The sequence below is a fragment of the Bombina bombina genome, chromosome 11 (genome assembly GCF_027579735.1).
Source record: "Bombina bombina isolate aBomBom1 chromosome 11, aBomBom1.pri, whole genome shotgun sequence".
In the NCBI taxonomy this organism is placed as follows: domain Eukaryota; kingdom Metazoa; phylum Chordata; class Amphibia; order Anura; family Bombinatoridae; genus Bombina; species Bombina bombina.
Genome location: NC_069509.1, coordinates 162671737 through 162685666, shown reverse-complemented (window position 1 = coordinate 162685666; position 13930 = coordinate 162671737). Strand labels below are relative to the sequence as shown.

The window sequence follows — 13930 nt, the reverse complement described above, 5'->3', positions numbered from 1 at the left end:
CAGTACTGTCACAGATAGTAAAGTTGCCCAAGATGATTCATCAGATGAAGGGAGTAGACGTAGTTCTACATCATCTCCTTCTGTGTCTACACCAGTTTTGCCCACGCAGGAGGCCCCTAGTACTTCTAGCGCGCCAATGCTTATTACTATGCAACAATTGACGGCAGTAATGGATAACTCCATAGCAAATATTTTATCCAAAATGCCTGCATATCAGAGAAAGCGCGATTGCTCTGTTTTAAAAACTGTAGAGCAGGAGGGCGCTGATGATAATTGCTCTGTCATACCCTTACACCAATCTGAAGGGGCCGTGAGGGAGGTTTTGTCAGATGGGGAAATTTCAGATTCAGGTAGAATTTCTCAACAGGCAGAACCTGATGTTGTGACATTTAAATTAGAGCATCTCCGCGCACTGCTTAAGGAGGTGTTATCTACTCTGGATGATTGTGACAACCTGGTCATTCCAGAAAAATTGTGCAAGATGGACAAGTTCCTAGAGGTTCCGGTGCACCCCGATGCTTTTCCTATACCCAAGCGGGTGGCGGACATAGTGAATAAGGAGTGGGAGAAGCCCGGCATACCTTTTGTTCCCCCTCCTATATTTAAGAAATTATTTCCTATGGTCGACCCCAGGAAGGACTTATGGCAGACAGTCCCTAAGGTCGAGGGGGCATTTTCTACACTAGCCAAGCGCACTACTATTCCTATCGAGGATAATTGTGCTTTCAAAGATCCTATGGATAACAAATTGGAGGGTTTGCTTAAAAAGATTTTTGTACAGCAAGGTTACCTCCCGCAACCTATTTCGTGCATTATTCCTGTCACTACAGCAGCGTGGTTCTGGTTCGAAGAACTAGAAAAGTCGCTCAGTAGAGAGACTCCGTATGAGGAGGTTATGGACAGGGTTCACGCACTTAAGTTAGCTAATTCCTTTATTTTAGATGCCGCTTTGCAGTTAGCTAGATTAGCGGCGAAAAATTCTGGGTTTGCAATTGTGGCGCGCAGAGCGCTCTGGCTAAAGTCTTGGTCAGCGCATGTATCTTCCAAGACAAAATTGCTTAATATCCCTTTCAAGGGTAAAACTCTTTTTGGGCCAGAATTGAAAGAGATTATCTCAGACATCACTGGGGGTAAGGGCCATGCCCTCCCACAAGATAGGCCTTTCAAAGCCAAGAATAAGTCTAATTTTCGTTCCTTTCGCAATTTCAGGAACGGACCGGCCTCCAACTCTGCAGCCTCTAGACAAGAGGGTAATGCTTCTCAAACCAAACCAGCTTGGAAACCGATGCAAGGCTGGAACAAGGGTAAGCAGGCCAAGAAACCTGCTGCTGCTAACAAGACAGCATGAAGGAGTAGCCCCCGAACTGGGACCGGATCTAGTAGGGGGCAGACTCTCTCTCTTCGCTCAGGCTTGGGCAAGAGATGTTCAGCATCCCTGGGCACTAGAAATAGTCTCTCAGGGTTATCTTCTGGAATTCAAGGAACTACCCCCAAGGGGAAGGTTCCACATGTCTCACTTATCCTCAAACCAAATAAAGAGACAGGCATTCTTACATTGTGTAGAAGACCTGTTAAAAATGGGAGTGATACACCCAGTTCCAACCGTGGAACAAGGAATGGGGTTTTACTCAAATCTGTTTGTGGTTCCCAAAAAAGAGGGAACTTTCAGACCAATTCTGGATTTAAAGTTCCTAAACAAATTTCTCAGAGTGCCATCGTTCAAAATAGAAACCATTCGAACGATTTTACCTACAATCCAGGAGGGTCAATTTATGACTACCGTGGATCTAAAGGATGCGTATCTACATATTCCTATCCACAAAGATCATCATCAGTTCCTAAGGTTCGCCTTTCTGGACAAACATTACCAGTTTGTGGCTCTCCCATTCGGGCTAGCCACTGCTCCAAGGATTTTCACAAAGGTTCTCGGGTCCCTTCTAGCGGTTCTAAGACCAAGGGGCATTGCAGTGGCACCTTACTTGGACGACATTCTGATACAAGCGTCGTCTCTTTCAAAGGCAAAGGCTCACACAGACATCGTTCTGGCCTTTCTCAGATCTCACGGATGGAAAGTGAACATAGAAAAAAGTTCCCTGTCTCCGTCGACAAGAGTTCCTTTCTTGGGGACAATAATAGATTCTTTAGAAATGAAGATTTTCCTGACAGATGTCAGAAAGTCGAAGCTTCTAAACGCTTGTCAAGTTCTTCACTCTGTTCCACGACCTTCCGTAGCTCAGTGCATGGAAGTAGTAGGGTTGATGGTTGCAGCAATGGACATAGTTCCTTTTGCGCAAATTCATCTAAGACCATTACAACTGTGCATGCTGAAACAGTGGAATGGGGACTATACAGACTTGTCTCCAGTGATTCAAGTAGATCAGAAGACCAGAGACTCACTCCGTTGGTGGCTAACCCAGGATCACCTGTCCCAGGGAATGAGCTTCCGCAGACCAGAGTGGGTCATCGTCACGACCGACGCCAGTCTAGTGGGCTGGGGCGCGGTCTGGGACTCCCTGAAAGCTCAGGGTCTATGGTCTCGGGAAGAGTCTCTTCTCCCGATAAATATTCTGGAACTGAGAGTGATATTCAATACTCTCAGGGCTTGGCCTCAACTAGCAAGGGCCAGATTCATAAGATTCCAATCAGACAACATGACGACTGTTGCTTACATCAACCATCAGGGGGGAACAAGGAGAGAAGTGACCAAAATCATAAAATGGGCGGAGGATCACTCCTGCCACCTATCTGCGATCCACATCCCAGGAGTGGAAAACTGGGAGGCGGATTATCTGAGTCGTCAGACATTCCATCCGGGGGAGTGGGAACTCCACCCGGAGATATTTGCCCAGTTGACTCAATTATGGGGCATTCCAGACATGGATCTGATGGCGTCTCGTCAGAACTTCAAGGTTCCTTGCTACGGGTCCAGATCCAGGGATCCCAAGGCGACTCTAGTGGATGCATTAGTAGCGCCTTGGACCTTCAACCTAGCTTATGTGTTTCCACCGTTTCCTCTCATTCCCAGGCTGGTAGCCAGGATCAAGCAGGAGAGGGCCTCGGTGATCTTGATAGCTCCTGCGTGGCCACGCAGGACTTGGTATGCAGACGTGGTGAATATGTCATCGGCTCCACCATGGAAGCTACCTTTCAGACAGGATCTTCTAGTACAAGGTCCATTCGAATATCCAAATCTAGTTTCCCTCCAGCTGACGGCTTGGAAATTGAACGCTTGATTTTATCTAAGCGTGGGTTTTTGGATTCTGTAATAGATTCTCTGGTACAAGCCAGAAAACCTGTAACTAGAAAAATTTACCATAAAATATGGAAAAGATATATCTGTTGGTGTGAATCCAAGGGATTCTCATGGAGTAAGATCAAAATTCCTAGGATCCTTTTCCTTTCTCCAAGAAGGTTTGGATAAGGGATTATCAGCGAGTTCTCTAAAGGGACAGATTTCTGCTTTATCTGTCTTGTTACACAAACGACTGGCAGCTGTGCCTGATGTTCAAGCTTTTGTTCAGGCTTTGGTCAGGATTAAGCCTGTTTACAGACCTTTGACTCCTCCCTGGAGTCTGAATTTAGTTCTTTCAGTTCTTCAAGGGGTTCAGTTTGAACCTCTACATTCCATAGATATCAAGATGTTATCTTGGAAAGTTCTGTTTTTGGTTGCTATTTCTTCTGCTAGAAGAGTTTCTTAGTTATCTGCTCTGCAGTGTAATCCGCCCTATCTGGTGTTCCATTCAGATAAGGTTGTTTTGCGTACTAAACCTGGTTTCCTTCCAAAGGTTGTTTCCAACAAGAATATTAACCAGGAAATAGTTGTGCCTTCTTTGTGTCCGAATCCAGTTTCAAAGAAGGAACGTTTGTTACACAATTTAGATGTAGTTTGTGCTTTAAAGTTCTATTTAGAAGCAACAAAGGATTTCAGACAAACGTCTTCTCTGTTTGTCGTTTATTCTGGCAAGAGGAGAGGTCAAAAAGCTACTGCTACCTCTTTTTCCTTTTGGCTGAAAAGCATCATCCGATTGGCTTACGAGACTGCCGGACGGCAGCCTCCTGAGCGCATCACAGCTCACTCTACTAGGGCTGTGGCTTCCACATGGGCCTTCAAGAACGAGGCTTCTGTTGATCAGATATGTAAGGCAGCAACTTGGTCTTCCCTGCACACTTTTGCCAAATTCTACAAATTTGATACTTTTGCTTCTTCGGAGGCTATTTTTGGGAGAAAGGTTTTGCAAGCCGTGGTGCCTTCTTTTTAGGTAACCTGATTGGCTCCCTCCCTTCATCCGTGTCCTAAAGCTTTGGTATTGGTTCCCACAAGTTATGGATGACGCCGTGGACCGGACACACCAATGTTGGAGAAAACAGAATTTATGCTTACCTGATAAATTACTTTCTCCAACGGTGTGTCCGGTCCACGGCCCGCCCTGGTTTTTTAATCCGGTTTGATGAATTTCTTTCTTTAACTACAGTCACCACGGCACCTTATGGTTTCTCCTGTTTTTTTCTCCTGTCCGTCGGTCGAATGACTGGGGTGGGCGGAGCCTAGGAGGGACTATATGGACAGCTTTTGCTGTGCTCTTTGCCATTTCCTGTTGGAAGAGAATATTCCCACAAGTTATGGATGACGCCGTGGACCGGACACACCGTTGGAGAAAGTAATTTATCAGGTAAGCATAAATTCTGTTTTTTAGGAAGTCTCATCCTTTGGAGTTTTACCCTTTATTGGGCTTTATGTCCACTGGACCTATTCCCTGTTTTTGGGGTGAGATGATTTCTTCAGACTAGGGGGCTGATTTAAGAAGCTGCGAATGCAGCTGTTTCTGCACGAGCCTTTAGGCTCGCCGGAAACAAAAGTTAAGAAGCAGTGGTCATAAGACTGCTGCTCCTTAACTTATCAAATACGATCGGGATGATTGGCCGCGAAAATGCAGGGGGGGGTGGCATTGCACAAGCATTTCACACAAAATGCTTGTGCAATGATAAATGCCGACAGTGTATCATGTCCGCCCTACACTTGATAAATCAGCCCCTTAGAATCTGCTTGTGGATGAATCTTCTTTCTCCACCATAAACTATATGGTGGTTATATATATATATATATATATATATATATATATTTATATTTTTTTTTTTAATTATATTATTTATATATATATATATATATATATATATATATATATATATATATTTATATTTTTTTTTTTAATTATATTATTTATATATATATATATATATATATATATATATATAAATAATATATTTTTTTTTTTTTATTTATATTATTTATATATATATATATATAATTTATTTTTTAAGCTACTGCTGAGTGGGATATGCCATTTTTTTTTACTACAGTTTTGCTTCGTTTGTGTTTTTAAGTGCACTTTTACACTATCTATTAGCGTGTGTACCGTTTTGTTAGTATTTTAACTGCTGCTTTAAAAAGTGTTTGGTTTGTACAATCTGTTTAATCCCAGTTTTCATTATTTCCTACAGTAGCAAGCTGCTTCAGGAATTACGGCAAGAGGGGGCACAGTGCCTTGGCCTGCTCTGTGCTGCCCTGAGTTATGAGGCGGAGAAGATTTTTAAATGGGTTTTTAGCAAATTCAGCTCATCCACTAAAGATGAAGTCAAACTTCTCTATTTATGTGCGACCTACAAAGCTCTAGAGACTGTGGGAGAAAAAAAAGCATTTTCATCTGTGATGCAGGTAAAAAGAATATACCTGTTAATTTGTATTTGGCCATTACACATTTGGAATAATGTTTTTAACTGTATTCATAACTCAACAATTTAACACGTATAGTTTGCACTCAGTTATAGATGAAGATACAACTTTAAACAGGTATGGGTGGGCAAGTTCCCAAACAGGAAACCTGTCCATCCACAATCGCCACTGGCTGGAGAAATTTGCACAAAAAGTTTCTTGGATCTAGTGAGATTTGAGCAGAAAATTGTGAGCACTTTACAGCCTTATTTTACAACAGTATTTTGTTACATATTCTGGTATGTTGAGAACCACCTACATTTCGCTGAATTAATTTTGACTTGACTATAGAAGAGAATAGAGCAAATGTTTATTGCTAGGTGTTACCTTTAAAATCCCCCGAATAGTTGTTCTTTTTAACTGGACTTCAAAATAAATAAATGTACACTAACAATATGTTGATTGTTTTAAATGCTATTAAAACATTTTTGTATGTAGATGGGTATGCAGCAAAATGCATTTTAATGTCCTTTTAAATTCTAATGGTCCGGTCCTTTTTTGAAAAAACAAAACACCGCCTCCAGCTTTTTCAACTCCTCTCCAAAATTCGGGTGAGCTCCCTTTTACTCACATATGGGCAGATTGGCTGAGAATGCTGGAGTCAATCAGGTATCTGCTTCTGACTAATTCACAGGGGTGAACAATGGAAAATGCTAAAAGCAACTGTGCTTTGGGTTTTCCAGAAGAAAACCGGGGGAGTTCAATCTCTGCTAATAAAATAAATTTATTTTAATGCCCTATGTACTTTAATGCCCTTTTAAATTTGATAGCTGCATTTCATAAAATCTGTATGCAAAGTATGTTTTAAAAGCATTTTTAAAAATGTGATGTTAGAAAAATTTGCAATGTAGAACCTGGGACACTCCCCTTGAATCTTGCTTACCTTATTTCCATTGTTGTTGTGTCCAATTACCGACAAATGTAAACACACTTCTGCACACATCAACCAATAACTGTTCTGCTCGTAGGAGTATCAGGCTTCTGCGTTCTATCCTTTCTGGTGAGAGTGCAAACACTGCAATGTACTTGGTTACATTACAGAAAAAACAGGCAAAATGAATAACATGCATTGCAAAGTTGTCTAACTATGCACAATTAGACATTTTATGGGGGGTCACAATTTTGAATTTGATGTTGCTTTTGAAGTAGGTTCTTTTTCATATGTATTCATTATATAATGTATGGCCTTTCATGTCCTTTAAAGGGACATAATACTCATATGATAAATCACTTGAAAGGGATGCAGCATAACTGTAAAAAGCTGACAGGAAAATATCACCTGAGCCATCTCTATGTAAAAAAGGAAGATATTTTACCTCACAATTTCCTCAGCTCACCAGAGTAAGTGCTGTGTAAACAGTTATACTTCAGCTGCTGCCCAGCTGAATGTTTTAAAAAAGAAAAGAAAAAAGGAAGCAATGAACAGCTGCCAATCGGCATCAGCAGTGCTGAGGTCATGAACTCTTTTACTGTGATCTCATGAGATTTCATAGTAAACTTCCTTAAACTGAATAGGGAAATTACATGTGTGCATGAAGCTCACTCCCTTGCATGTCCCAGGACAGGCATACTGATTTGCTGCTTAAAGCCCTTTACAGTGGGGTATGAATACTTAGGACATTTTGAGGTAAAATCTTTCCCCAACCCCCCCCGAGATGTTTGTTTTTTTCTTAAAGGCGCAGTACCGTTTTTTCAGATTATTTTTTTCATAAAATAGTGTTTCAAGTCTGTGGTCATTACTAGCCTGTTTTTAACATGTCTGACATTGAGGAAAGTCAATGTTCCATGTGTTTAGAAGCCATTGTGGAACCCCCACTTAAAATGTGTCCCTCATGTACCGAAAGGGCTTTACATTGCAAAGAACATATTTTAGCTGATAAAAGTATGTCTCAGGATGATTCTCAGTCAGAAGAGAATCAGGTTATGCCATCTCATTCTCCCCAAGTGTCACAAACTTTAACGCCTGCCCAAGCGACGCCAAGTACTTCTAGTGCGTCTAATTCTTTCACCCTGCAAGATATGGCCGCAGTTATGTCTACTACCCTCATAGAGGTATTGTCTAAACTGCCCGCTTTGCAGGGTAAGCGCAGTAGGTCCGGTATTAGAGTAAATGCTGAGACCTCTGATGCTTTATTGGCCATCTCTGATGTACCCTCACAGTGTTCTGGTTTGGGGGTGAGGGAATTGCTGTCTGAGGGAGAGCTTTCTGATTCAGGAAAGATGTTCCCTCTAACAGACTCAGATGTGACGCCTTTAAGTTTAAGCTTGAACACCTCCGCTTGTTACTCAGGGAGGTTTTAGCGACTCTGGATGATTGTGATCCTATTGCCATCCCACCAGAGAAATTGTGTAAAATGAATAAATACCTAGAGGTCCCTACTTACACTAAGTTTTTCCAGTCTCTAGAAGAATTTTGGACATTGTTACTAAGGAATGGGATAGACCAGGCATACCGTTCTCTCCCCCTCCTACTTTTAAGAAAATGTTCCCTATATCTGACACCATTCGGGATTCGTGGCAGACTGTCCCTAAGGTGGAGGGAGCTATTTCTACCCTGGCTAAGCGTACCACTATACCTATTGAGGACAGTTGTGCTTTCAAAGATCCTATGGATAAAAAATTAGAGGGTCTTCTAAAGAAATTGTTTATTCATGAGGGTTTTCTTCTACAACCTCTAGCGTACATTGTTCCTGTAACTACTTTTTGGTTTGAGGCTCTAGAGGAGTCTCTTAAGGTTGAGACCCCATTAGATGATATTTTGGATAGAAATAAGGCTCTCAAGCTAGCTAATTCTTTTATTACAGATGCCGCTTTTCAAATGGCTAAATTAGCGGGGGAAAATTCAGGCTTTGCCATTTTAGCGCGTTATGGCTTAAGTCCTGGTCTGCTGATGTGTCATCAAAATCTAAGCTGTTAGCTATTCCTTTCAAAGGTAAGACCCTATTCGGGCCTGAACTGAAGGAGATCATTTCCGACATTACTGGAGGTAAAGGCCATGCCCTTCCTCAGGCCAAGAAGACAGCTGCTGCTACCAAGACAGTATGAAGGGGCAGACCCCGATCCGGGACCGGATCTAGTAGGGGGCAGACTTTTTCTCTTCGCTCAGGCTTGGGCAAGAGATGTTCAGGATTCCTGGGCATTAGAAATCGTGAGCCAGGGGTATCGGCTAGAATTCAAAGATTCTCTCCCAAGAGGGAGATTTCGTCTTTCACGTTTGTCTGTAAACCAGAAAAAAAGAGAGATGTTCTTATGCTGTGCAGAAGAGAGTAATCTGCCCAGTTCCAAAAATAAAACAGGGGCAGGGGTTTTACTCAAATCTGTTCGTGGTTCCCAAAAAAGAGGGAACTTTCAGACCGATTTTAGATCTCAAGATTCTAAACAAATTTCTGAGTCCCATCCTTCAAAATGGAGACTATTCGAACAATGATCCAGGAGGGTCAATATATGACCACCGTGGATTTGAAGGATGCGCATCTTCACATTCCTATCCACAAAGATAATCACCAGTTCCTCAGGTTCGCCTTCCTGGACAAACATTACCAGTTTATGGCCCTTCTTTTCGGGTTGGCCACAGCTCCCAGAATTTTCACAAAGGTGCTAAGGCCGCGGGGCATAGCAGTGGCGCCCTATCTTGACGACATCTTGATTCAGGTGTCAACTTACCATTTAGCCAAATCTCACACGGACATCGTGTTGGCTTTTCTAAGATCTCACGGGTGGAAGGTGAACTTAAAAAAGAGTTCACTTGTTCCTCTAACAAGAGTTCCATTCCTAGGAACTCTGATAGACTCGGTAGACATGAAGATTTTTCTGACAGAGGTCAGAAAATCAAAAATCTTAACCATTTGCCCAGTACTTCATTCCATTCCTTGGCCGACAGTGGCTCAGTGTATTGAGGTAATTGGACTAATGGTAGCGGCAATGGACATGGTTCCATTTGCTCGTTTACATCTCAGACCACTGCAACTGTGCATGCTCAGACAGTGGAATGGGGATTATGCGGATTTATCTCCGCGGATAAATCTGGATCTAGAGACCAGAGACTCTCTCTTCTTTGGTGGTTGTCACAGGATCATCTGTCCCAGGGAATGTGCTTCCGAAGGCCAGCATGGGTCATAGTGACGACGGACGCCAGCCTTTTGGGTTGGGGCGCAGTCTGGAATTCCCTGAAGCCTCAGGGTGTGTGGACTCAGCAGGAGGCCCTACTTCCAATAAATATTCTAGAACTGAGTGATATTCAACGCGCTTCAGGCGTGGCCTCAGCTGGCTTCGGCCAGATTCATAAGCTTCCAGTCTGACAATATCACGACTGTAGCATATATCAATCATCAAGGGAGAACAAAGAGTTCTCTAGCGATGATAGAGGTTTCCAAAATAATTTGATGGGCAGAGACTCACTCTTGCCATCTATCAGCAATCTATATCCCAGGAGTGGAAAACTGGGAAGCGGATTTTCTAAGTCGCCAGACTTTTCATCCGGGGGGGTGGGAACTCCATCCGGAGGTGTTTGCACAATTGATTAATCAATGGGGCACACAAGAATTGGATCTGATGGCATCTCCTCAGAATTCCAAACTTCCTTGTTACGGGTCCAGGTCAAGGGATCCTCAAGCAGTACTGATAGATGCTCTAGCAGTACCGTGGTCGTTCAACCTGGCTTATGTGTTTCCTCCTTTTCCTCTCCTGCCTCGTCTGATTGCCAGAATCAAACAGGAGAAGGCTTTGGTAATCTTGATAGCGCCTGCGTGGCCACGCAGGACTTGGTATGCAGATCTGGTGGAAATGTCATCTCTGCCACCGTGGAAACTGCCTCTGAGACAGGACCTTCTCATTCAGGGTCCGTTCCAACATCCAAATCTAGTTTCTCTGCGGCTGACTGCCTGGAGATTGAACGCTTGATTTTATCTAAGCGGGGTTTCTCTGAATCGGTCATTGACACCTTGATTCAGGCTAGAAAGCCTGTGACTAGGAAAATTTACCATAAGATATGGCGTAAATATCTTTATTGGTGCGAATCCAAAGGCTACTCTAGGAGTAAGATCTGGATTCCTAGGATTTTGTCTTTTCTCCAAGAAGGATTGGAGAAGGGGTTATCAGCTAGTTCCTTAAAGGGACAGATTTCTGCTTTGTCAATCTTACTACACAAGCGTCTGGCAGATGTTGCAGACGTTCAGTCGTTTTGTCAGGCTTTAGTTAGAATCAAGCCTGTGTTTAAACCTGTTGCTCCGCCATGGAGTTTGAATTTAGTTCTAAATGTTCTTCAAGGTTTTCCGTTTGAACCCATGCATTCCATAGATATTAAACTTCTATCTTGGAAAGTTCTATTTTTAGTTGCTATCTCTTCTGCTCGAAGAGTTTCTGAGCTATCTGCGTTACAATGCGACTCGCCTTATCTTCCATTCTGATAAGGTGGTTTTGCGTACCAAACCTGGATTTCTTCCTAAGGTTGTTTCAAATAAGAATATTAATCAGGAAATTGTTGTTCCTTCTCTGTGTCCTAATTCTTCTTCTAAGAAGGAGCGTCTGTTACATAACTTGGAAGTGGTTCGTGCCTTGAAGTTTTACTTGCAAGCGACCAAAGATTTCCATCAAACATCTTCTCTGTTTGTTGTCTATTCTGGAAAGCGTAGGGGTCAAAAAGCTACGGCTACCTCTCTCTTTCTTTTTGGCTAAAAAGCATCATCCGTTTGGCATACGAGACTGCTGGACAACAGCCTCCTGACAGAATTACAGCTCATTCTACTAGAGCGGTGGCTTCCACATGGGCTCTTAAAAACGATGCTTCTGTTGAACAGATTTGTAAGGCTGCGACTTGGTCTTCCCTTCATACCTTTTCCAAATATTCCAAATTTGATACTTTTGCTTCTTCGGAGGCTATTTTTGGGAGACAGGTTCTTCAAGCAGTGGTGCCTTCCGTTTAGGTATCTGTCTTGTCCCTCCCGTTCATCCGTGTCCTGTAGCTTTTGGTATTCTATCCCACAAGTAAAGGATGAATCCGTGGACTCATCGTATCTTATAGAAGAAAAGGAAATTTATGCTTACCTGATTGATTTCTTCAATGATACGAGTCCACGGCCCGCCCTGTCATTTTAAGACAGATGATATTTTTTGATTTAAACTTGTCACCTTTGCACCTTGTAGTTTCTCCTTTTTCTTCCTATACCTTCGGTCTAATGACTGGGGGGTGGAGTCAAGGGAGGAGCTATATAGACAGCTCTGCTTTGGTGCTCTTTGCCACTTCCTGTTAGCAGGAGGATAATATCCCACAAGTAAAGGATGAATCCGTGGACTCGTCGTATTATAGAAGAAATCAATTTATCAGGTAAGCATAAATTTCCTTTTTTCAAAGTGTTTTAATGTTTAAAACATTTTTTAAGTGGAAACATTTAAAATGTAAAAATATAACATCCAATATTTATCCGAACAAATACAAAAAGTTTTAATTGATCAATGTTAGTTTGGTAATATTTCAATGTTAATTTGGTAATAGACTAAGAAATCTCATAATATTGTAAAATATGGGTAATTGCTCTTGTTTTCTTTCCAAAAATAGTATTCTGATATTTTATGGTGATTCTATATCTTTCAGCTTGTTATGACCAGTCTCCAGTCAATTCTGGAAAATGTGGATACTCCAGAATTGCTTTGCAAATGTGTGCAGTGCATTCTGCTTGTGTCCAGATGCTACCCCCATATTTTCAGCACCAATTTCCGGGTAAGTGATTTTGCTTTGCATATTTCAAGGAAATATTTCTGTTTATGAATACTAACCTCTTTAGTTGCCGTTTTTAAGGTTATTCTGAAAATAATGAATTGATTCACCCATCTTTATTTTATATACTTCCCTCCCTTATTGGATCCACAGGATTTCCTGCACTCCTACCACACACAGTTGATTTAAACTGATATTAAATTAAAAAATATATATATTTCCTGCATCTCCAACGGCATTTAAAAAAATATATTTGTTTCAATTAACGTTCCTGTTTTGAATAAAAAATATTCTGCATGCCTCTGTCCCGTATTAGATCTGAGGGAGTTGGGTATCATTGAGTCAGCAGTTAACAGTGCTGGCAACAAGTCAGAAATTGCTTCTAATAGACCATCAAATACATTACCCCACTATTGAATGTTCACTGTACGTAGCTTAGTTCGGTCAATACAGCAAATTATTCCAAAATTCTAGCCAACCAATGCTAGCCTTTCATTTTGAAGAAATTAACACATCTTGTTTTATTCTCTCTTGAAGGACACAGTTGATATTTTGGTTGGTTGGCACATAGATCACACCCAGAAACCATCTCTCACACAGCAGGTGTCAGGTAAGATGTATTCTGTTCATGAATGTAACTTTAGAATCTACATTAAAAGCTGTTAAAGGGGCAGTAAACCTAACCCACTATGTGCAGAATTATATAACATTATCTTAGCGCAAACATTATACATTAAAGTATTGCAGCCATATTTTATGATAGTCTAGTTTTTCAGACCGCTGCTCCTTGCTCTGCTGAGTGGGTCTGTTTTTTTTCCTAAGCGAATCCAGGCAGCTGTTTACTCACAGCCGGCCTGATCGCACCTTTAAACTCAATGTAGCTCGCTCCTGCTACCAGACCAGAGCGGGAGCGAGCTACATTGAGTTTAAAGGCGCGCGGTGAGTAGACAGCTGCCCAGATGCGCTTAAGAAAAAAACAGACCCGCTCAGCAAGGTGCGACGGTCTAAAAAACTAGAATTTATCATAAAATGTGGCTGCAATACTTTAATGTATAATGTTTGCGCTAAGATAGTGCAGAATTATTTAACATTATTTCCTAAGATATGGAGAGTCCGCAACGTCATTCAATTACTAGTGGGAATATCACTCCTGGCCAGCAGGAGGAGGCAAAGAGCACCACAGCAAAGCTGTTAAATGTCATTCCCCTACCCATAATCCCCAGTCATTCTCTTTGCCTCTGTCAATGGAGGAGGTGAAGTTTGGTGTCTGAAGAAATGAATTCCTTTTTTGGGTACTTTTCCCTGCAAGCAAGGATTTGGGTTTAGCGAAGTAGACGTCAATCTCTTCAGTAGAGTAGTGGTGGCTTTTAAACAGTTAGGAAGTTGTGAGGTAGTCCTTACTTTGTTTCCTAACACATTACTGCCCATGGTACAGAAAGCCAGAGTTG

The 13930-nt window shown here is 41.9% G+C and overlaps 1 protein-coding gene across 2 annotated transcripts in view; it reads left to right on the top strand.

Annotated features, from left to right (window-relative positions):
* SMG1 (SMG1 nonsense mediated mRNA decay associated PI3K related kinase) overlaps positions 1-13930 on the top strand; it is a 348909-nt gene that overhangs the window by 25971 nt on the left and 309008 nt on the right. For both annotated transcript variants that reach the window (XM_053695253.1, XM_053695252.1), the window contains exons 6-8: positions 5500-5713; positions 12360-12485; positions 13020-13092. In XM_053695253.1, the coding sequence (XP_053551228.1) occupies positions 5500-5713; positions 12360-12485; positions 13020-13092 (413 nt within the window). The remainder of the gene's footprint in view (positions 1-5499; positions 5714-12359; positions 12486-13019; positions 13093-13930) is intronic.